At 36.6% G+C, this 25,630-nt stretch overlaps 2 protein-coding genes and 2 pseudogenes across 3 annotated transcripts; 2 read left to right on the forward strand and 2 right to left on the reverse strand.

Moving 5' to 3' along the window:
• Window positions 1-1,948: 1,948 nt before the first annotated feature.
• Window positions 1,949-4,211, forward strand: LOC125192495 (putative CoA ligase CCL7). Its single transcript, XM_048090088.2, has 7 exons — window positions 1,949-2,935; window positions 3,084-3,273; window positions 3,346-3,491; window positions 3,555-3,622; window positions 3,711-3,813; window positions 3,884-3,997; window positions 4,087-4,211. Exons 1-6 carry the CDS (start codon window positions 1,949-1,951, stop codon window positions 3,995-3,997), a joined length of 1,608 nt encoding a protein of 535 aa, XP_047946045.1. The 3' UTR covers window positions 4,087-4,211.
• Window positions 4,212-4,262: 51 nt separating this feature from the next.
• Window positions 4,263-5,729, reverse strand: LOC125194710 (putative CoA ligase CCL10). The gene is made up of 2 exons (XM_089069945.1): window positions 5,414-5,729; window positions 4,263-5,336 (listed from the first exon to the last, which is right to left on the reverse strand). The coding sequence occupies exons 1-2, from the start codon at window positions 5,622-5,624 to the stop codon at window positions 5,236-5,238; spliced, it is 312 nt and encodes a 103-aa protein (XP_088926071.1). The 5' UTR covers window positions 5,625-5,729; the 3' UTR covers window positions 4,263-5,235.
• On the reverse strand, window positions 5,695-6,706 carry LOC148927324 (putative CoA ligase CCL7 pseudogene; annotated as a pseudogene).
• Window positions 6,707-22,299: 15,593 nt separating this feature from the next.
• LOC125197168 (putative CoA ligase CCL7) lies at window positions 22,300-24,573 on the forward strand (annotated as a pseudogene). The gene is made up of 6 exons (XR_016128664.1): window positions 22,300-23,325; window positions 23,408-23,594; window positions 23,665-23,810; window positions 23,874-23,941; window positions 24,040-24,142; window positions 24,236-24,573. The product of XR_016128664.1 is annotated as a putative CoA ligase CCL7 (transcript).
• The last annotated feature ends 1,057 nt before the right edge of the window (window positions 24,574-25,630 follow it).

Here is a 25,630-nt window from a genome sequence, read left to right on the forward strand (position 1 = left end):
TCCCTTGTTAGAATAACCCTAAGAATAGCATTAAGCAAGTATTAATAGGTGATAATTAAGTATTTGTAAGTTGGGGATACGTAATCTTCATTCATCTCAATTCTCAAATCTCAACCCATAGATGTAAATTAATTAATTAGCACAGCTATGTACATGATATAAAAGAAGGTTTTTTCTATTGCATATCCACCACATCTTTTTCATGATATAAATAATTTAAGTGCTACAACATAGATACTAAGGATTGAACCTTTCGATCGATAGCTCACATCAAGAAAACGACACCAAAGTCTCAAATCAAAACCCAACAAATAGTTCATCAATTATTTTCTTTTGCAATGATAATTCATCTATTACTTTTATGTCATAATTATATGATTAATATAGGAGTAATTGATAGTGATTTATGCCATTGAAATTCAATAAACTATTAGATAACCCATAAAAATAGTTATCAATAAATAAAACACAATCAAATGTTAATTGTACATTTAAGTTCAAATAAGGAGGATTAATCTAGGAATGCAAATGAAGAGCTTCAAAGTATATCTATAGTGACTAAATGCCAATCAATACAATAAAGTGAAATATAAATTGGCAGCATATTCTAAAATTATAGATTAGTGTGAGGATTTAGGATCTACATTACAATTAGCAATGAAATCACATTTCGGTATGCCAAGCCAAGGGATGGCCAAGACATCTTCTTTTCATTCAATGCTTGAAATTTTGGAATTTGGTAGGCCAACCCACCACGCCCCTGAAATTCATTAAAAACTAAATTAAAAGAAAAACATTATTTTATGATTTTATCTACTAATATAAATCCCTAAGGTGTATATTTCCATCTGTACAATTATGAGGTAATAATTATTAAATATAAATAATATTGAGATAACATTATACAACTAGATAATTCCAATAATACACACTAAATTAAAATGTTTTCACTTTTTTAATAAAGAAAAAGAGAACACCCTCTTTTTGTTTATCTCCTTCGCCGGATATTGGTAACACACATTTTAAATCTTATCCATCTCCTTTTGTTTGATATCCTGTGTAAGATAAATACCAAATCTTATTGCAAAAAATAATAATTCAGATAAATTTCTATTATTTTTGGTCCCACCATTTATTATTTAATATTTTTTTCCTTTAAATTTTATATATAATTTATTTAAATTATGATATTTCTGGAATTAAAATATGCTCCTATTATTAAAATTTTAATAATTGCATGATTAATTAAAAAGTAATTACGTAATTGAAATAAGAAAAAAAATACATAAATAAAATCAACATAAGAACTCATCCAATGCGGACTTTGATGAGATCTTCTTGGGAAGTACTAGTCGAAGAGCTCAACCGTACGGGAGCTACCGTGTTTCCATTGTGCACTTTTGCATCATCGAAAGTTCATCGCGTCCTACACAATCAAGTTGTTGCTAGAAATAATTATCACGATCTATCAACGTGTTGTTAGCTACAGGAACAACGATTTGCACATTTAGAACCAAAACCGATATACAAATACATTCCATCATAGCTCATCGGAGAAATATTCATCAACGAGGCGTTATGCAGCTCTATTATTGGCGTTTCCATGAATTTGGATTTGAATTTTGAGATACTTGCCAAACACTACCTCGTAGCAATTAATTAATGCGTTTCTAGATAGGGGATAATCTCAAAATCAAGCCGAATTATGAACTTGTCGAACTAAAATTAATGCATAAAATTGGAAAACACTTTTAATGAGTTTTGTCTCTCACGCAATGAGCAAATAGATGCTATTTATTTGACAACATTATGGATCTATTTGTAAATCAACACAAAGCATATCACTAGGGACATTAAATTTTAAACATTCAACACTTTTTTTGCTACTAAATCCTAATTTATTAAGAAGAGAGATTCACAAACTTTGTAACTGAAACACAAACAAGCCATGTCGAATATACAAGGCAAAGATGGAATCTACAGATCACCAAGGCCTCCCATTTCTCTTCCCCACCACCCCAATTTTTCAATGCTTCCATTTCTCTTCAGAAACTTGTCATCCATTTCCAACTCCCCTGCACTTATCGATGCTGATTCTGCGCAAACCTTAACGTTTTCGGACCTCAAAACTCATGTTTTAAGGCTCTCATGTGCCCTCCTCAACCTTAACATCTCCAAAAACGATGCCATCCTAATCTTGTCTCCAAACTCCATCCGTTTCCCAGTCGCTTTCTTAGCGGTGGTAGCTGTTGGGGCCGTTGCCATCCCCTCCAACCCACTATACACAGCAGCTGAGATTTCCAAACAGATCAAAGACAGCAATCCCAAACTGATCATCACAGTCCATCAACTTTATGACAGAATCAAACAGTTCAACCTTCCTTGCATTCTGCTAAACCAAAGTGCCTCAAACAATCCAATGGTGCATAGCTATTTGGATTTGATCCAGTCGACACCAACCACATCTTTGCCAGATGTGATGCAGAGTGATGCAGCAGCAATATTGTATTCATCGGGGACAACGGGAGCTAGCAAAGGAGCTGTGCTGACACACAAGAACTTCATGGCATCTGCCCTGATGATGACATCAGATCAAGAAGCAAATAAGAAATCAGGGAATGTGTTTCTCTGCTTCTTACCCATGTGCCATATCTTTGGACTGTCGGCTCTGCTTTACGCACAGCTGCAGAGAGGGAACACGGTGGTGGTAATGGCGCGGTATGAGATGAATGCTATGCTGAGGGCTATTGAGCAGTACAAGGTGACACATTTGTTAGTCGTGCCCCTTGTCGTTTTGGAGCTGATTAAGAAGCAGGAGAAGGTGAAGGAGTACGATGTTTCGACATTGAGGGAGGTTACGTCCGGAGCAGCTCCATTAGGCAAAGAGATGATAGAAGCATGCTCCAACATTTTTCCACAAGCTGTTGTATCTCAGGTACAAGATTACCTGAACATAAAAAACGCGAACAGCGTTAAATTTCAAGATTCAGTCCATAAACATACACACTTTCGATAAAAAAAAGAGGTAGAAGATGCTCACTATTGTAGATATTGACATAATATGGAGTTGAGCTTTTTGACAGGGGTATGGCTTGACAGAAGCAACAGGTGTTGTTTCATTTGAAAACAGAAGGTTGTTTCCATCGCATCCAGGCTCTGTAGGGCCACTTGTTCCCAGTGTTGAAGCTCAAATAGTTGATTCGGATACAATGAAATGCCTCTCTCCTTTTCAGAAAGGGGAATTATGGATTAAAGGCCCCCTGGTGATGAAGGGTATGTCTGATCCTGTAGATATCTACAAGCAAAATGTTTAATGGTGTTGTTAAATTGTAGTCATGTTTGTAGGCTATTTGAACAACCACAAGGCGACCGCGGAAATCATAGATGAGGAAGGCTGGTTGCACACAGGAGATGTTGGCTATTTTGATGACGAGGGTCGACTCTATATTGTAGACCGCGTAAAAGAGCTCATCAAATATAAAGGCTTTCAGGTAAGGGAGAGAGTTGATACTCTTGTTTACTTGTCACATTTGGTGATGCTGTGGTTGTTTTAGGTTGCACCTTCAGAGCTAGAAGAGCTGCTTCTCACTCATCCTGAAATAGTGGACGCTGCTGTTATAGGGTGAGCAGTAAACAACCCAAACCATGTATCTTTAATCATTCATACAATATGCAATTAATATCTAATGTAAGAGTTTAAAATGATGCAGATTAGATGATGCTGAAGCTGGTGAAATTCCAATAGCATATATTGTGAGATCATCCATGAGTTCTCTAACAAAACAACAAGTACAGCAGTTTATTGCACAACAGGTAATTCAGAATAACACATGTAATATCTAATTGAGCCTCAATCTTATTCTGTTTGTTCTTGTGTGAACAGGTTGCACCATTCAAAAGATTGAGGAGGGTGATTTTTACTAGAGAAATACCCAGATCACCTATAGGAAAGATTTTGAGGAAAGAGCTTAGACAACGATCTGTTGCAAAACTCTAGGTGATACCATTAGAATATGAATAGTATTCATATTTTGGCACTAATTGTTGCAGCAGTCTAACTTAATCTACATTGTCGATGCTATACAGGTTGTACCTCAGGGAAGATTATGAAGAAGCTCCGACAACAAAATTCTAGCAAAATTCTATCATTAATAATTGTGTTACAATAACTATTGTTATGAATAAAAGTAATTATTTTTGTAAAAGAAAAAGCTCAACTCAAAGACGGCGAGCTAGTGTCTATGGCAAGAAAAAAAGATCAAACAGCACATGCCATAAATAAAACTACTAATCAAAAGTCTAAACACATTTGAATAGCAACTCAAATAAAAACAAAGTAACGCTCGTGGTCTAACAATATGGAATAAAAGTTATTGTTGTTGTGAATATAAGTGAGAATGTATATCTTTGTTATATCATATCAAGAACTGCTATCACCCTATATATGTGTGTGTGTCAGTGTGTGTGTCAGTGTATGCAATGTATAATATCACACCTGCCCGGTTTAATGATGGACAGGAAGTCGATAATATGTATCTAAGCAATGTAGGTTATGTAACACAAGCAATCCCTAGACAATATTTGAGGTGACCTACAATGTTGATAGATATAATATGAATACAGAGGAAATGTACTTTGCTTCCAATTTACTGCAATCATTCTAAATAACAACCCATATAAACTAAATTCTATGGATTCGATCCATCTTAAGGCAGATTTATTTTGGAAAGGACATGTGATTGAAAATAAATAGACTACATGTTTACTGAAATGGAGTACATATATTTACAGAGATAAAATTCACACAGTTCACGTTTAGAATAAAAAGTTCCAGTTGAAAAGCTTTAGCTATGAATTATCAAACACGACCTAATGGAAATTAATGTGTTTCTCTTATTTAGATAGGGGGCAGAATCTCTAAATCAAGCCGCACTATGTGCATGCTCAAAACTTCAATTAGTATAAAAATTGTCAAATTTTGTGAGTTTTCTCTCACATTGTGGATCTATTTGTTTTCCACCCTAATTAGGGATAAAGTTACACAAAACACATAGTAGTATTTATTTTTCCTGTTTTTTCTTAAGTTAATCCTGTAATGAGGGGTTGAAACATAACTATAAATAGAGAAAGCAAGGAGACAAACTTTTAACAGCAGAACTCACTACCGATTCAAACCCAAACAAAACCATGTTGAATGTAGAAGAAATATATGGCAAAGATGGTGTCTACTGATCTCTAGGGCCTCCCGTTTCTCTTCCCTACCACGCCAATGATCCCATTTTTGTTCACAAAAATCTCATCTATTGCCAACTTAGCCTTGTGGTTGTTCAAATAGCCTACAGACATGACAACAAGTCAACAACTATTAAACATGTTGCTAGTAGATGTCGAGAAGATCAGAATTCAGACATACCTCTCATCACCAGGGGGCCTTTGATCCATATTTCCCCTTTCTGTAAAGGAGAGAGGCATTTCATTGCATCCGAATCGACTATTTGAGCTTCAACACTGGGAGCAAGTGGCCCTACAGAGCCTGGATGATATGAAAACTTCCTTCTGTTTTCAAATGAAACAACACCTGATGCTTCTTCATGCCATAGCCCTGTCAAAAAGCTCAACTCCATATTATGTCAATATCCACAATAGTGAGCATCTTCTACCCCTTTTTTTATCGAAAGTGTGTATGTTTATGGATTAAATCATGAAATTTGCGCTTCTGATTTTCAGGCTATCTTGTACCTGATATACAGAAGTTTGTGGGAAAATTTTGGAGCATGCTTCTATCATCTCTTTGCCTAATGGAGCTGCTCCAGACATAACCTCCCTCAAAGTCGAAACATCGTACTCCTTCACCTTCTCCTGCTTCCTAATCAGCTCCAAAACGACAAGTGGCACGACGAACGAATGTGTCACCTTGTATTGCTCAATAGCCCTTCAACACACCATTCATCTCATACCGCGCCATTACCACCACCGTGTTCCTTCTCTGCAGCTGCGCGTAAACCAGAGCCGACAGTCCAAAGATATGACACATGGGTAACCAGCAGAGAAACACATTCCCTGACTCCTTATTTGCTTCTTGATCTGATGTCATCATCAAGGCAGATGCCATGAAGTTCTTATGTGTCAGCACAGCTCCTTTGCTAGCTCCCATTGTCCCCGATGAATACAATATTGCATCACATCTGGCAATGATGTGGTTAGTGTCGCCCGGATCAATACTGAATAGCTATGCAGCATTGGATTTTTTGAGGAACTTTGGTTTAGAAGAATGCAAGGTAGGTTGAACTATTTGATTCTATCATAGAGTTGATGGACTGTGATGATCAGTTTGGGACTGCTGTCTTTGATCTGTTTGGAAATCTCAGCTGCTGTGTAAAGTGGGTTGGAGGGGATGACAAAGGCCCCAACACCGCCACCGCGAAAAAAGCGACTGGGAAACGGATGGAGTTTGGAGACAAGATGAGGACAGCATCGTTTTTGGAGATGTTGAGGTTGAGGAGGGCACATACATGAGTTTTTAGGTTCGAAAATGTTAAGGTTTGTGCATAATCTGCATCAATAATTGCAGGGAGTTGGAAATGGATGACAAGTTTCTGATCATTGAAAAATTGGGGTGGTGGGGAAGAGAAATGGAAGGCCTTGGTGATCTATAGATTCCATCGACATGGCTTGTTTGTGTTTCAGTCACAATGTTTATGGCCATGCTCCAATCTCTTCTTATTAAAGGGTTTAGTAATAAAAACAATCATAGTGTTTACTGTGAAAATGAAATGTCCCTGGTGATATTTCTCAAATAATTTGCTCATTGTGTGAGAGACAACACATATAAAGTTTTTGCCAATTTTGTGTATTAATTTAAGTTCGTGCAAGTACATAGTTCGGCTTGATTTTGAGATTATGCCCCTATCTAGAAACACATTAATGGCTACGAGTTAGAGTTTGGCAAATATCCGTATAGTTAAATAAAATCGTATAGCATTCCATAATATAATAATCTTCTACTTTTTCCTATTGGTTCACCTTAATGTATACCTTAAGAATGTCCGAAATCCGCCAAGCAAGCAATAAATGTACGTAAATTTACGAAGGAGTTGGATCACCTCTGTTCTAACAATAGCAGGGGCTGATCACAATATTTTAATATTAAATTTTAATTTTTTTATTAATAAAATACTCCTTCTGTTCCATTAAATATGCAACATTTGAAAATCGGCATGGATTTTTATTATTTTGTGAGTTAATGAAGAGAGAGTAAAGTAAGAGAGATGAAAAAGTAGAGATAAAGATGTTTCTATTTTAGGAAACGTTTCATTTTTAATGGGATAAACTAAAAAAGAAAACGTTTCATTTCTAATAGGACAGAGGGAGTATATGTTTGTACATGGTTGGAGCACAACAGGAGATCCAACTCCATTTACGACTCATAATCTCTCTAAAATTCTTGCATAGTAAGTAGCACTGAATAAATTACCTGCATCTATGAGAGAGGAGAGGACCATACTTGCCACACTTGTTTTAACTATTTAATCAAAGAGAGTAGAGGACCATATTTACCACCCCCGCCCTTCTTTTATTAAATCATGTCTTATGTCCAAATAAACCCTCAAACTGTCAAACATATCCTCACATTGCAATACGTGAAACATACAAAATGGAAATGATACGTTTTATAATAAAAAAAGATTCAAACATGTCCTTACATTGAAATATGTGAAACATTAATAAAAACAGTTTTGATACTACTAAAAAGAACCAATAAACATGCCATAACTCGTCACTCGTGATGTGATGTGCAAAACACAATAATATGTGTACAACATAAATCCAAGACTGCATGCTCCATCCGTCCCTGATTAATTATTACTCTTGATCGGGCATGGATTTTAAGACACATAAATAAAAATTAATTGAAAAGGGTAGTAGAATGTGAAAATCTACTTTTTTTTTATATTGATTTTATAATAAAATATAAGTAAAGTGAGTTAGTGAAATATGAGACCTGCTTACCATTTATGGTAAAAATGAAGTATGATAATTATTGAGAGACGGACCGAAATGAAAAAGAGTGACAATTAATCGAGGACGGAGAGAATACTACGAACCAGCCAAGCAAGTTGGAATTGCGGGTCAATAAACCAATAATAAACATTTATTGAGTTTCAATTACAAGTCGTGCACCATGCACTCAAAATATTACTGTCACACTTTTTCTTTTAAGTTCGTCTCATAATAAGAGTCACACTTCACTCATATTTTATTATAAACTAGTATCACACTTGTGCTATGCACAGATAAATATATTTTTAAAATATTAATTTTTAATTTTAGATTAAATAAACAAAATTAAAATCAACATTAACAATGAACAATATGAGTAACAATTTTAGTTACATGAGAATCAAAAAATCTATACAAATCAACATTGAAGCATAATAAATTTGAAATAAATTGCATAATATAATGTTTAAACATTAAATCATGAAATAAGAAGATAAAAATCTATCACAATAAAGAATTAAACACAATGGATAATTACTCATCATTTTTAAAACTTCTTTATACACCACATTAACTTTAAAATTAAAATTAATCTTAAAATCAATATTATCATTATAAACTAAACCTTCAATTCTTCCTTTTCAACGGAACTCATAGGTAAAATAACTCGTTTGTCATCTTTAACCGCCCGCCTCACCTAAAACTACAATAAAATAAGGAACAAAATTAATTTGCAATGCACAAAATCAATAATATATATATTAAAACGATCATCCGTAGAGCAAAGCATAAGATGAGACCCATGAAAATACGTAATCGAACAATTCACACCACATGCATTCGGTGAAAGGACAAAAAATATTTTTATTTGGAATTCCAATCAAACGGTTAAACCAAATTTAATTAAAATGACATACAAGGCAAATAAAATTCCGTTTGAATCATCTCAGTGAACAAAAAATGATAAAAATCTTAATGTCCTTTACTCAAACAAATATATGGATTCTTATGCAAAAAGTGTCAATAAGTAGGAGCGGAAACTCTGAGTAACATTCCGCAAGAGGCAAGAATATGTAAACAGTGGCCGCAGAAAATGTACAGATAAATCTAGATTAATAATAGGTTTATAGAGTATTTGCATTATTTTACCACCGCTAAATATATTACGCATACCCTTAATAGCCTACAATGGACCACGCAAAAAAAAACTTGTTTATCACCCGAACTACACCACAACTTGAATAATTTATGATCAAAACTCAAGACTTGTACAGCTACAACAAAAATATAAAGGATTTCAACAGATATACCTCCTTCACATGTGCCTCTTTATCTGCCTCTATGTAGTACTCCCTCTGTCCCACTTAAAATGCAACATTTAGGAATCGGTACGGGATTTTATGTAGTTTTGTTTTGTGAGTAAATAAAGAGAGAGTAAAGTAAGAGAGATAAAAAAGTAGAGATAGAGTTATTTCCATTTTAGGAAACGTTTCATTTTTAATAGGACAACCAAAAAAGAAAAACATTTCATTTTTAACGGGACAGAGAGAATATAATTTTTTAGATGATCAAGTGCTACAGCAGATTTTATTTGCAATTCAGATCCTCTATCAATGCACTTCTGCATTAGGCAAACAGCCACCTCTCTTTCACGACCAATCTGCAGAGCACAATAGGTGAATTAAATTAGACAATAAAGAACTCAGATTATACTTGTTCCAAAATTGATATGAACGTTGATTTTAAATTCTCCACTATCTAAATACTCCTCCACTATCAAAATAACCGCTTCCCATTTTTCTAGCTTGTAATTACCACCCTAAATATATTTTTAATGTGGTTTCCAGTTACAAAGTACCCACAATTACTCAAAAATTTTATGTGATTTATTTCCCTAATTACCCACAAAACTCCCCTTTTATATATTGTATAGATCCATCCCTCCATCCCTGAAATTTTGTCACATTTTTCTATTTTCGTCCGTCCCACAAAATTTGTCACATTTCACTTTTTTATCATTTTTGGTAGTGGATACCACACTCCACTAACTTATTTTCTACTAACATTTTATTATAAAACTAATACTTTAAAAGTAGGACCTACATCCTACCAACTTTTTCAACCCACTTTTCATTACATTTTTTAAAATTCGTATTCGGTCAAATTGTGACAAAATTTGGGGAATGGAGCGAATAATGAAAAAAATGGATCTCATGTGCCACTAATTTTTCCAATCCACTGTCCTGAACTTTTATTAAAAACTGTGCCCACAATAAGAGTGGCTCCTATTGCGCGGAAGGAGTAGTAATAGCTAACTACAAATGTAAATGACGCACCATCAAAAATATTGGTGTGGTGTGGAAGAGAAATGGAAGGCCTTGGTGATATGTGTATTCCATCTTTGTCTTGTATATTGTAGGGATCAGATTAGTCTAGATTCACTAATTACTGAGATCTCTTTGTTTTTGTACAAGAGAGCTCAGCAAAACTCTCGACCACGCGGCTGATATTACACAAGTAATACAAACTTGAATTACAAGAATCAAGCCCTAACTATTACAATGTCTTGAAAGCTGTTAACCCAGCCTCCTTGTACTTACTTCAACATGCACACTTAACACACAAATTAGTAATAATAAGAAGGATCCTCTCGGATCTAAAAGCAATTACTAATAAGCACCAAGAACAACAAAATAGATTAAAGAACTTGGCTCAGAACCCGCCAGACCACACTGATCTATTCAACCAAAACAAGATCCAAGGGAGCACAGATGGTTCAGATAGGGTTCTCCCTCAGACCACCAATACCTCCACCAGAAAATCCCCTCACACCAGATCAAGTTCCACCGAACAAATCTCACCACAAACCCTTCGGGTCTCACAGACCCTAATTCTTCTCCAGCAACTAAGCAATCGAAGAGATTGCCTTACTCCAGTACTCACAAAAGATCTACCACTCAAAGAACCGTGAGAGATGACCAAGAAATGGCCGGAGACTCATCGGAAAAGAAGAGAGAGAAGAGAGAATACACTGAATCGAGTGTAGAGAGAGAGAGAGAGAGAGAGATTAGAGAGTGAATTAGAACGGCGCATAGCCTTCTCACAATAACAAACACAGCCCCAACGGCTGTAGAGCAAGATCCATGTGAGGGGGCACGTGGCAGCATCTGGTGCAAGGGGATAAGCAATTGGGCTCAGCCCAATTAATCTCATTCGGGCTGACACCCATTAGTCTAAAAAAGGACTTCATGCCTCCAACCACCTACCACCCTTACCACAGCTGATAAGGTGGCTGAGGTCTTTCCCCCAGGACATGCAACCTATCTTAGATCAAAGTGCAAGTATTTAATGCAGAAAATAAGTTTTTCTAATGGTAAGGGCTTAGTTCCCATGTCAGCTAGGTTTTTATCTGTATGCACTTTTTGAAGAAAAACTTCACCCTTTTCTACAATATCCCTAATGTAATGAAACCTTACATCTATATGCTTTGTCCTATCATGGAAAACAGGATTTTTACATAACTGAATAGCAGATTGAGAATCAGAGAACACAACAAGAGAAGATTTCACAAACTTAAGTTCAGAAAGCACTCCCTTTAACCAAACAACCTCTTTCATTGCCTCAGTGATGGCAATATACTCTGACTCAGTAGTAGACAAGGCCACTATATGCTACAACTGAGATTTCCAACTTATGCAAGACCTACACACTGTAAACACCTAGGAGGTAGTTGACTTCCTCTTATCTCTGTCATTAGCATAATTGGAATCCACAAAACCAGTTAGTAAGACACCATTATCACATTTAGAATAGCACAAACCATACTTAGCAGTTTGTTTCAAGTATCTAAGAAGCCATTTTAGAGCTTCCCAATGAACCGGACCTGGATTGGACATATATCTACTAAGACAAGAAACTGCATAGGCAATATCAGGCCTAGTGCTAACCATCAAATACATCACAGATCCAATAGCATTTGCATAAGGAATTCTCTTCATAGCATCAACTTCAGTCTGAGACTTAGGGCACAGATCTTTACTCCACATAAAATGAGCAGCTTAAGGCACAGAAGCAGGCTTAGCATCAAACATGTTAAATTTCTTCAGAATTTTGTACACATAAGGCTCTTGATGCAACACAAGGGTAGAGGCTTTCCTATCTCTAAAGATACATATCCCTAAGATTTTATGAGCATCACCTAGATCCTTTATGTCAAAATTCTCACTTAAAGCAGCTTGCACACCTTTTATGGTTTTCAAACAGGGACTCATAATAAGCATGTCATCAACATATAACAACAAGAAGACAGGCACAGCACCAAGGTTCTTAACATATAAGCATGCATCAAAAGTACTTCTAGTAAAGCCTAACTCCTGCATACATGTATTAAACTTGATGTTCCACTGCCTAGGAGACTGTTTTAAACCATACAAGGCCTTTTTCAACAAGCATACATGATTGGAAACTTGGGATTAACAAAGCCCTTAGGCAGTTTCATGTAAATGGGCTTATCAAGATCACCATGCAAGAAGACAGTTTTAACATCCATTTGCCTTAATTCCAAATCAAAATGAGCACACAAAGCAAGCATCATTCTGACAGTAGTAAATTTAACAACAGGGGCAAAAATTTCTGCAAATTAGTATTATCAATAGCATTTTGAATACCACTAGTGCTAAGTATCACATTCTGGGCAGGAACAGGAGGAGCATTTCTAACAGGACTATCATGCATGTTAGGCACATTGTCATCAACATTTTGGACAAGATTATCATGCATCACATTTGGATTTCCTTCATTAGGTGTCTCATTAGGTGTAAAGACTGGATACGTGTTCCAGAATGGCTGCTCCACCTCACTTGGAGCATCACTGGGATGCTCCACACAAGTGAGTGTATTTGAGGACTCCACCTCATTGAGGGGTTCATTGTCCACATCTATAGGATTTGGGTTACTTGTCAATCTTAAGCAGGGGAATTCATCTTCATTGAAGACCACATCCCTACTTATTATGACCTTGAACCCAGGTTCATCTCTTAGCCAGACTCTATAACCTTTGACACCTTCAGGATAACCTAGAAAAACACCTTTCCTATATCTAGGCTCAAGTTTATCAGACTTAGTATGTACAAAAGCAGTACAGCCAAAGACCCTTAGGTGAGAAAAGTTAAGAGGCTTTCCATAAAACACATATTCAGGACACTGACCAACCAGAGGCACAGAAGGAGACCTATTTACCAAATAAGTAGCAGTTAATAAAGCCTCAACCCAAATTTTTTTTGACAAACCAGACTTAGAAAGCATGCATCTCACTTTATCAAGCAAAATCCTATTCATTCTCTCAGCACCCCCATTTTCCTGTGGGGTATAAGGCACAATTTTGTGTCTTTTTATTTCAAAACCATCACACAAGTCATCCATTTGATTATTACAAAACTCCAGGCCATTATCAGTTCTAATAGCCTTGATTTTCTTGCCAGTCTGAGTTTCAATCAAAATTTTCCAAGTTTTCAGTTTTTCAAACACCTCAGACTTATGTCTCATCAAAAAACACCACACTTTTCTGGAAAAATTATCAATCACAGACAAGAAATAGACACATCCAGAGTGAGAAGACACAAAAGCAGGCCCCCAAACATCCATATGCAAATATTCCAGAATACAAGTACTCACATTTGCAGGAGCAGGAGTATAAGGGAAAGAGACCCTATGCTGTTTACCCAGCACACAAGAATCACAGAATGACAACTCACTATGAACATCATTATCAGACAGGATGGCATGCTTTTTTAGAATACTCAAGCCTTTAGCACTCATGTGACCTAACCTATTATGCCACAACATGGTTCTATCAGATTTAACAACATTGGCAATAGCTTTTTCACATGTAAGAGGCACAGTAGTACAGACATATAAACCACATTTCTTTTTAGCTTTGAAAAGGCACATAGATCCTTTGCAAATTTTCATACAACCTTCCCCCCACTTTCCCCTCATACCCTCATTTTCAAGAGTAGTACAAGACATCAAGTTATAGCATGGATCTGGAACATATCTCACATCCTTCAAGTTGAGCACATAACTATTTTCAAACTTCAAACACACAGTGCCAATACCAAGAATATCACATTTCTTGTCATCAGTCATTGACACAAAAGTTTAGTTACAGGTTTCAGCTCAGAAAACACTTCCTTGAAAGGACTCACATGATAAGTACATCTAGAATCACATAGCCAATCATTAGATGTAAAAGGGAAAGGAGGAGAGGCATTCACAAATTGCAGATCATGCACCATGAACACAGAATCATTTACATGATCATATATAGCAACATTTACAAGGGTTTCAACCTGGGCATTATTGTTGGGAAACTTATTCTTCTTAGGCTTAGTACAATCTTTCTTATAGTGCCCAACATCTCCACAGTTGAAACACTTCCTATAGGTTTTAGGATCCTTACTTCTAGACCTAGACCTAAACTTTTTCCTAGAGTTAGAAGTATTACCAAAACCACTACTGGGCTCATTGCCCCCTCTAGATTTAGATCTTCCAATGACATTCAAAACCTTATTATAGGCATTCTTATCAGCAGCTCTCTCCTTAAGTTCAAGTTCTTTAGATTTCAGGGAACTAATGATGAGGTCTAGAGGAGCAGAATCCCTACTATACTTTATGGCAGCCTTAACATCACTATAGGAATCAGGTATGACATTCATAAGCGCTATGCTAGTGTATTCATCTATAGTTTTATCACCTGATCTCTTAATGTCCTGAACTAGCTTCTAAAACCTATCCACATTGTCATCAATATCTTTTGCAAGATCAAGCTTAAATTTAAACAACTTTTCAAGAAAGTACATTCTTGAAGACGTAGAGGTTTCAGTGTACAGAGTATCAAGCAATTTCCACATTTCAGCAGCAGATTCCTCATGATCAACTTTCCTAATCACAGAATCAGACAGATTTAACACAATGGTAGCCCTAGCCAACTCATTCATTTCATCTTTTTTGTCCTGAGTAGTATCCTCAGGTAAAGTACCATCAACAACTTTGAAAACTTTTTGTTGAATCAAAATAAATTTCATTTTCTGTTTCCAAATAGCAAAGTCATTTTTACCATTATAGGGAACCAAACTAACAGGCTGAGACATTTTAGCAAGAATTTTTTCAAGAACACAGGAAGCAAGACAAAAACACAAAGCCTTACACACCTGAGAACACAGAGACATGCACAAGCAACACAAGAACAGACACACAGCTTTCACACAACAGATAGGACCTCAAATCCTTGATGTCACGAGCAAAACTGGCCAAGGCTATCCCAGCTCGCAATCACTCACTACTGGAGGGCGCAGGGGGTCACTTGTTGGTGGTCAAGTAAAATGAGATCACAAGATCATAGAGAACAAGAACCAGCGGAAGCAACACAGAACAGAAAGCACAGAAAGTCCTAAGTCTTTGCCATAGACTGTCTACCAGAAAACAAGATCCCAAGCCTATATTTGGCACTAAACAGAAAAGTAAAACAAGGAAGATTCAGCCAATTTACCAGAGTGAATCCCCTCTCGAAGGAGGATTCCACTTGCCCAACTCCTTGAGCGACTCGGCGTGCTAGACTAATCCCTCCCCCCCCCCCGGCTCTGATACCACTATAGGGATCAGATTAGTCTAGATTCACTAATTACCGAGACCTCTTTGTTCTTGTACAAGAGAGCTCAGCCAAAAACTCTCGACCACGCGGCTGATATTACACAAGTAATACAAACTTGAATTATAAGAATCAAGCCCTAACTATTACAATGTCTTGAAAGTTGTTAACCCAGCCTCCTTGTAGTTACTTCAACATGCACACTTAACACACAAATTAGTAATAACAAGAAGGATCCTCTCGGATCTAAAAGCAATTACTAATAAGCACCAAGAACAACAAAATAGATTAAAGAACTTGGCTCAAAACCCGCCAGACCACACTGATCTATTCAACCAAAACAAGATCCAAGGGAGCACAGATGGTTCAGATAGGGTTCTCCCTCAGACCACCAATACCTCCACCAGAAAATCCCCTCACACCAGATCAACTTCCACCGAACAAATTTCACCACAAACCCTTCGGGTCTCACAGACCCTAATTCTTCCCCAGCAACTAAGCAATCGAAGAGATTGCCTTACTCCAGTACTCACAAAAGATCTACCACTCAAAGAACCGTGAGAGATGACCAAGAGATGGTCGGAGACTCATCGGAGAAGAAGAGAGAGAAGAGAGAATACACTGAATCGAGTGTAGAGAGAGAGAGAGATTAGAGAGTGAATTAGAACGGCGCATAGCCTTCTCACAATAACAAACACAGCCCCAACGGCTGTAGAGCAAGATCCATGTGAGGGGGCACGTGGCAGCATCTGGTGCAAGGGGATAAGCAATTGGGCTCAGCCCAATTAATCTCATTCGGGCTGACACCCATTAGTCTAAAAAAAGGACTTCATGCCTCCAACCACCTACCACCCTTACCACAGCTGATAAAGTGGTTGAGGTCTTTCCCCCGGGACATGCAACCTATCTTAGATCAAAGTGCAAGTATTTAATGCAGAAAATAAATTTTTCTAATGGTAAGGGCTTAGTTCCCATGTCAGCTGGGTTTTTATCTGTATGCACTTTTTGAAGAAAAACTTCACTCTTTTCTACAATATCTCTAATGTAATGAAACCTTACATCTGTATGCTTTGTCCTATCATGAAAAACAGGATTTTTACATAACTGAATAGCAGATTGAGAATCAGAACACTTCACCACATGACATTGACTGCCTCCTCCATTCCCTATTCACATTAGTAAAAAACAAACCATAATATCAGCCAAATGAGATTTAAGGGAACTAGAGAAAATTTTTGTCCATTTAGGCACTAACTTTGTCATACTAAAACACAGAATTTTATGTTATAAATCACCATCTCAATCCAGTCCATGTACAGATATGCATAACAGGAATAGAGGCAGGAGTGCAGGACCAAAACCAATATCATTATAATAAAAAGATAAACCTTATACATACGAGTGATGATAAACAACCAAATTTTGTACAACCACAATAAGGTTATATCAATAATTTGATGCATTAATTATATATTAAAATAAGAAATGCAGTAAATGGACAAGTTAAAAAGATTGATTAGTCTTTAACCTTAGTTTTTATTTTTATATTTGAATTTCATTTCTATTGTTTTTAAAATTTGAATTAAAGTATACACTAATTACATTTATACTTCCAAAAAAATAAAAAAAGTTATACACGAATCATAAATATATGACCACAATATTATGCACTTTTCGTATTCTATGTATGCATCTATATGTTTTAATTAAATGCATAAATAAACCTATTTTTTTCAAATAAACTAGTTTTTTGTTGTATAAAATTTGGTCACATAGATTTGTCGTATACATAAGCCTTATAGTATCCTATTTTAGTAAAGGTAAGCATGGTACAACAGCTTTTTGACTGCATTTGAGTTGCAAAAGGCCCATGCAGTAAACTCAAGCTCCTAAATCAATGTTGTAGTACTCCCTCCGTCCCGGCTAAGATGACACATTGCTTAGCCGGCACGAGATTTTAGGAGTTATTGGTTAAAGTGATTAATTGGAGAGAGAAAGGTAGGTGTAAGTATTAAAGTAGAGAGATAAAGAAAGAGATATATTTTAATAGGAGTGAGAAAAAGTAGTTGAATGTATTAATTGGAGGGAGAAAGTTTCCAAAAAAGGAAATGTGTCATCTTAGTTGGGACAAACTAAAAAGGAAAACGTGTCATCTTAAACGGGACGGAGGGAGTAGTATTAATTGGATTGTGCTCTCAAATGAACTGACAGAACAGAGGTAACAACTTAGGCATACAGATCCAAGCAGTAAAGGACATTTATTTGCCCCACTTACAATGATTTAGCACTAAAAGTTGCCTATTAGTAGTACAACTTTAGAGCATCCCCATCCGTGCTCTTAGCTAAGAGCACGGAGGTGGGCCCGGACCCACTTTTACTCCTTGTCCTTAGCTAAGAGCACAACACCCACATCCGTGCTCTTAGCTAAGGACAAGCTCAAGGGTCCCACCATTTGATTATTCAATTTAAATACTCCAATTATTAAAAACATTTCTACATTATAAAAATACATTAAAAAATAAAAATTACATAATTAAAATCCTAAAAAATAAAAAATTACATAATTAAAATAGTAAAAAATAAAAATACATAATTAAAATCCTAGAAAATATAAAATGCATAATTAAAATCCTAGAAATTAAAAATTACACACGTGGAAGACTAGTCCTCTATCCCGAATTGCCTCTTGAGACCCCGGATCATTTGCTCATGTGTTGCAAGTTGATCCGGAGTCATCCGAGACGTATCGTTCATATAGAGTTGACTCAAGATGGCCCACAACGTGTTGTTCGGGGGTGGAGGAGGCACAAAGGGAGCGGGGGCGGATGGAGTCGAGGCGCGACGGCGGGGGCGGTTGGCCGCCGCCTTCTTCCTTCCTTGCTGGCGGGAATTGCTCGGGCCAGCGCCGGGGCTACCCAAGTTAGCTCTGGCAAGCTGGGTAGTCACATCATCGGAGACGCCGTCGGATAGGGCAACCGACCTGGACCGTTTGCTGGAGGAGCTTGAGGAGGACGCTGCTATGCCGCCCCTATACTTCGGATGTTGGTGCCCCTCCTGCCAACAATCGAGGTACTTGAACGGTTTGAACTCCTCCCGTTGGTATGCCGCCAAGGCGGCAGTGATGATGTCGAGCTCGTTCGTGCCGCTCCCTGCCGACCGCTCTTCCTGGAGGTAAATCCCCTGGAACTTCCCGATTGCCTCGTTGCATCTGAAGATGCAATTGCGAACCATACTATCATTGCGATATATGGTTCCCGCCGGCCAAGTTTCATTGTAGAGGCGAGTGATGCGCCACCAATAAGTTTCCCCGGTTTGGTTCGTGCCGACGTTCGGATGTTCGGAGACTGCCAAGTAGGCTTTGAACATCGCCATCATCTCACCTGGAGTGTACGGGGTGTGGGTGCCATGAACAGGAGGAGTAGAAACATAAGTAGGAGTAGGAGTAGAGCTGCTACTCCCTCCCGATCCGGGTTCGGGTGCCCACCCAAACCCGGGGGCGTTTAGGTCGTGCAACGGGTAAGGACGGTAGCCACTCGGAGCTTGCGAACCTTGGGTTTGAGGAGGGGCCGTAAATTGGGTTTCCGGACTATATCCGGCCTCGGAGTAAAACCAATCGTGGTTCCAACCGCGATTGCCGGAGGGGTGATCGTCGGAGCCGGACATTGTGTAGTGTGGTGGGAATTTAAAAAAGATGAGAGAATGTAGATGATGAAGAATAGATAATAGATGAGAATGTGATTTTTTTGTGTTGGAGTGGGGGTATTTATAGATGAAAATGTGAATTTTGGGGAAAAAAATTAAAAAATAAATTAAAAGTGGGTAGAAAAAGGATATATTTTTTTGGGAAATGGGAAAATATTGTTTTTTTATTTAAAAATATTTTTTAAAATAAATTTCGAATTTTTTAAAAAATAAAAAATAAAAAAACGAAATTGCCAACGGCTATGCCGTTGGCCAATCAGAAGCTACCACGTAATGGTGCTCAGCGGCACGGACGTGCTCTTAGCTAAGAGCAGCGCCGTGCCACTGGCACGGACGGACGAGGCTCAACGGCGGACGGACGGACGAGTGCTCAGCGGCACGACGGACGAGCAGCTGAGCTGCTACCGCTGCGGATGCTCTTAAGTTAGCCCATCCCAAATCAACTAGTGTTTCATAGTGGAATGCAGAGAAAAAGATGTTTATGCTCTACTACCATGAAGATTGCTTGCATCTGAATATCTCATTATCCCAGCCTCAGTCAGGCTCTTTCCATTTCAAAATCCCGCCTGAAACAGCAAACATCCTAGCTTGCGCCTCCACTAGTCTAGACCTAGCCCAACAAAAGAGGCAATATCTCCACCCAGTAAGGAATGGAAAATTTCATTTGGTGCAGCGTCCCACAGAAGGCCTTTTCCCAGCTTCAGTTAGCCCTTAGTGCTTGTGATGCATATTTTATCATGTATATAATTTGTTGTCAAGATGAATATTCTATCATTCAACATCCTAAATTTTTGAGTGGTATTGGTTCGATTATTATTGCTTATAAAGAATATGATATTTATAATCCATCGACGGGATGGGTTCCATTTGGTTCTTTTGAGGATGATAATGATCGATAACACCTAGCTTCAATTACTCTTCTTTGTCAAATGCCAACCACCGAATTAATCCAATGGATGGAGGGGAAAAAGTAATTTCAAGAACTGCTATCACCCTACATATATATGTGTGTGTCACAGTGTGTGTATCTATGTATGCAATGTATAGTATCACACCTATCCGATTTGATGATGGACAGAAAAGTAGATAATATGAATCTAAGCAATATAGGTTATGTAACACAAGCAATCTATAAGTAGGTTTAATGATGGACAGAAAAGTAGATAACATGTATCTAAGCAATATAGGTTATGTAACACAAGCAATCCCTAGACAATAATTGAGGTGATCTACAATGTAGATAGATATAATATGAATAGATAGCAAATGTATTTTGCTTCCAATTTACTGCAATCATTCAAAATGACAACCACCCACATTATAAACTAATTTCTATGGATTCGATCCACCTTAAGCCAGATTTAATTTGGAAAGGACATTCAATTGAAAATAAATAGACTATTGTCATGTTTGGTTAACGGGAAAGTAAAGTTGTCAAAGAAAATTATTCCTGAAAAAATGAATTCCGGAAATATGATTCCTAATAACTTTACTTTCATGTGTTTGGAAAATATCAAGATTTTAAATTTTGTATTTGATTTAAATACCAAATTAAAAATATACTTATTATTTTTTTTATAAAAAAAATAATAGTATAATTTTTTAATAAATTGTTAATTACATATTATATTGATTAAATTATTATATTTATAATTACGATGGACAGTTTAAATATAAATTATCCATCATAATATATAATAATATTATTGTAGTTATAGTTATATGGAATATTATAATCATAAATGATTATAATAATAAATATTGTTATTATTATTATATTTACAGTCATGGTAATTGAATAAATTTTATAATTTAAAATTTCACTACGACTTTATTCATTAATTATTAACTTATAAAATATTTATTATTATTTGATTTATATTACATAGTTATATTTTAATTATTTAAGAAATTATAAATTATAATTGTCATAATAATTATTATATATAAATATTATAATAATATTTATAATTATGATAATTTTAATTATAGTTATTTATTATACTAGAATTAAGTATGATTTATAATTCTATATTATTTTAACATATTGTATTTAATAATAATATTAATAATAATAATAATAATAAAGCTATAATATATTGTATTAAATATGCAAGAATCCTAAAACTGGAAAAAAAATACCTACGAAAAGTTAGGATTCAGAATCTTAGAAAATTGTACTAATTTTCTTTGATCTCGGGATTCTGATTACTTTCCTAGTTTGATTAAAAATCGAAACAAACACATAAATTTAAAATTTAAGGAATCAGATTATTTTCTCAGACATAATCCAGACAACCAAACATGACCATATGTTTACTAAAATACATATATTTACAGGAAAATTAATTCACACAATTCACGTTTAGAATACAAAGTTCACTTCTAGACTTCTAGTTCAAAAGTTTTAGCTATGAATTAGGAGATGCTAGTCAAACACGAGCTTATGGAAATTAATGTGCATCTCTTAATTAGATAGGGGACATAATCTCCAACTCAAGCCGCACCATGCTCGAAACTTCAATTAGTACAAAAATTGACAAATTTTGTGAGTGTTCTATTTGTTTTACATATATTTGTTTTTCTTAAGTTAATCCTGGAATGAGGGATTGAAACATAGGGTAGTACTGATAAAATGCAAATTTATATATGGTACAAACTCAAAACTCCTCAATGCAGCTTTAACACTATTTTAATACAATATCAACTCAGTGTAAAATTTTAAGATTTTAATGTCAACACAGTATCAACATAATATCAATCGTTGACTATCGTTGAAATTCTATTGACATTTTTCTGTTGATATTTTTTTATGATCTGTTGACATTTTTCAATGGCCCAGATCATAATTTTGAATTTTTACAATATTTAGTTGATCACATTCCTCGAAACGTAACTATAAATAGAGAAAGCAAGGAGACAAACTTTTAACAACAGAACTCACTCACTACCTATTCAAACCCAAACAAAACCATGTCTAATGTACATGAAATATATGGCAACGATGGTATCTACCGATCACCAAGGCCTCCCATTTCTCTTCCCCACCACCCCAATTTTTCAATGCTTCCATTTCTCTTCAGAAACTTGTCATCCATTTCCAACTCCCCTGCACTTATCGATGCTGATTCTGCACAAACCTTAACGTTTTCGAACCTCAAAACTCATGTTTTAAGGCTCTCCCGCGCCTTCCTCGACCTTAACATCTCCAAAAATGATACCATTCTCATCTTGTCTCCAAACTCCATACATTTCCCAGTTGCTTTCTTCGCGGCAGTGGCTGTTGGTGCCGTCGCCACCACATCCAACCCACAATACACAAAACCAGAGCTTTCCAAACAGATCAAAGACAGCAATCCGAAACTGATCATTACAGTCCACGAACTCTACGATAAGATCAAACACTTGAACCTTCCTTGTATTCTGCTAAACCAAAATCCTCAAACCTCACAGAATCCAATGTTGCATAGCTACTCAGAACTGATTAGATCAAAATCAACCCCGTTATTGCCTACAGTGATGCAGGATGATGCAGCAGCAATCTTTTATTCATCCGGGACAACCGGAGCTAGCAAAGGAGTTGTACTGACGCATAAGAATATCATGGCGTCAGCTATGATGATGACATCCGATCAAGAATTGAACAGAGAATCAAGGAATGTTTTGCTTTGCTTCTTACCAATGTATCATATCTTTGGAATGTCAGGTCTGGTTTATGCACAGCTACAGAGAGGGAACACGGTGGTGGTGATGCGGCGGTATCAGATTAATGCTATGTTGAAGGCTATTGAGCAGTACAAGGTGACACACGTGTTTGTTGTGCCCCTGTAGTTTTGGAGCTCATCAAGAAGCAGGACATGGTGAAGGAATACGACGTTTCAACGTTGAAGGAGATTCTGTCTGGAGCAGCTCCATTAGGGAAGGAGATAATAGAAGCATGCTCCAAGATTTTTCCACAAGCTGTTATATGTCAGGTACAAGGTTACCTGAAAATCAAAAGTGTAAATTTTTAATGTTAGTTTGTTAATCATAATATGGAGTTGAGCTTTTTGACAGGGCTATGGCATGACAGAAGCAGGTGTTATTTCACTAGAAAACAGAAGGATGTTTCCATCTCATCCAGGCTCTGTAGGGCCACTTGCTCCCAGTGTTGAAGCTCAAATAGTTGATTCGGATACAATGAAATGTCTCTCTCCTTTTCAGAAAGGGGAAATATGGATCAAAGGCCCCCTGGTGATGAAGGGTATGTCTGTTCCTGTAGATATCTATAAGCCAAATGTTTAATGGTTGTTGAATTGTAGTCATGTTTGTAGGCTATTTGAACAACCACAAGGCGACCGCGGAAATCATAGATGAGGAAGGCTGGTTGCACACAGGAGATGTTGGCTATTTTGATGACGAGGGTCGACTCTATATTGTAGACCGCGTAAAAGAGCTCATCAAATATAAAGGCTTTCAGGTAAGGGAGAGAGTTGATACTCTTGTTTACTTGTCACATTTGGTGATGCTGTGGTTGTTTTAGGTTGCACCTTCAGAGCTAGAAGATCTGCTTCTCACTCATCCTGAAATAGTGGACGCTGCTGTTATAGGGTGAGCAGCAATCAACCCAAACCATGTAACTTTAATCATAGCCTTGGCTTCATACAATATGCAATTAATATCTAATGTAAGAGTTGAAAATGATGCAGATTAGATGATGCTGAAGCTGGTGAAATTCCAATAGCATATGTTGTGAGATCATCCATGAGTTCACTAACAGCACGACAAGTTCAGAAGTTTATTGCACAACAGGTAACTCAGACAAGTTGCCTTGTCATAAAATGTGGATTGCAGTCGAGTTCGTTGCAGCAATCTAATTCTATTTATTCGTGTATAAACAAACAGGTTGCACCATTCAAGAGGTTGAGGAGGGTGATTTTTACAAGAGAAATACCCAGATCACCTACAGGAAAGATTTTGTGGAAAGAGCTTAGACAACAATCTGTTGCAAAACTCTAGGTGATACCATTAGAATATGAATAGTATTCATATTTTGGCACTAATTGTTGCAGTAGTCTAATTTACTCTACATTGTCGATGCTATACGGATTGCATCTCAGGGAAGATTATGAAGAAGCTCAGACAAAAAAAATCTAAACATGTGATGATTACCTTGTCATTGATCTCCTCAAATAAGCCGGGTGATATATTGACAGTCGAAACGCGCTATATATTTTCTCCAATTAGGCCAATTATGAGCCAATATTTTGTTTCATAAGTAGTTTCTACTGCACCAATGCCCTAAACCTTAACCATAAACACGTGACATGTAATAATATGATGTGAGAGAAGTCAGAGTGAATTCCTTGTTTGGTACATTTGCCGCTCCAAGTCAACTTGACTTGCAAGACCGCTTCCTTAAAATATAGTAGTACATTAGTCTTAATATATAAAAGTCCTCCTTGGTCACTTCAAATTCTAGATTCCCCAAAAATGAATCTTTACATAATGCATTCATCTAACTAATACATTCAAATGATAATACAGATGCAGTACCCACACAAGTTAATCCTCATTTGTTACCCATGCTAAGCCATGACATATAATATTTTCTCAATGTAACTGCAATTGAAGCCTTGATTGATGATCATCAATCTGAAAAAAAGAGCTGTCTAATTAATATAAACTATCGCATTCCATCACGAGAAAAGCTTACCACCAGTTACAGCAATGCAGATGAGAATCAGCACTTCACCTCATGACATTGACAGCCTCCTCCATTCCCTATTCACATTAGTACAAAATCAAACCATAATATCAGCCAAAGGAGTTTTAAGGGACTAGAGAAAATTTTTGTCCATTTAGGTACTACCTTTGTCATACTAAAACACAGAAATTTATGTTATAAATCACCATCTCAATCCCGCCCATGTACAGATAAGCATAACAGGAATAGAGGCAGGAACAAAACCAATATAATTATAGTTATAAAAATACAAACCTTATATACTCTAAATAAGTAAGTTATAACTTTATATTTTGGTCAAGGTAAGCATGGTACAGCAGCTTATTGACTGCATTTGAAGTTGCAAAAAGCACATACAGTGAACTCAAGCTCCAAAATCAATGTTGTACTTAGTTGGATAGTGCTCTCAAATAAACTGAAAGAACAGAGGTAAGTAAATCACTCAGGCATACAGATCCAAGCAGTAAAGGACAATTATTTGCCCCACTTACAAGATCTTCATCTAACAATGATTTAGCACTAAAAGTTTCCTATTACAACTTTAAGTTAGTCCA

This window comes from Salvia hispanica, chromosome 4 (assembly GCF_029641045.1).
Source record: "Salvia hispanica isolate PSC_SH4W2 chromosome 4, Shi_PSC_v1, whole genome shotgun sequence".
NCBI classification, from domain to species: Eukaryota; Viridiplantae; Streptophyta; class Magnoliopsida; order Lamiales; family Lamiaceae; genus Salvia; species Salvia hispanica.

Excerpts from the sequence above, each read along its gene's own strand:
- LOC125192495 (XM_048090088.2), top strand. The coding sequence starts at position 1,949 with ATGTCGAATATACAAGGCAAAGATGGAATCTACAGATCACCAAGGCCT. Across the intron at positions 2,936-3,083 it reads CACAAGCTGTTGTATCTCAG|GGGTATGGCTTGACAGAAGC; the intron begins GTACAAGATTAC and ends GCTTTTTGACAG. Across the intron at positions 3,623-3,710 it reads GTGGACGCTGCTGTTATAGG|ATTAGATGATGCTGAAGCTG; the intron begins GTGAGCAGTAAA and ends AAAATGATGCAG.
- LOC125194710 (XM_089069945.1), bottom strand. The coding sequence starts at position 5,624 with ATGGAGTTGAGCTTTTTGACAGGGCTATGGCATGAAGAAGCATCAGGT. Across the intron at positions 5,337-5,413 it reads AGGCCCCCTGGTGATGAGAG|GCTATTTGAACAACCACAAG; the intron begins GTATGTCTGAAT and ends TCATGTCTGTAG.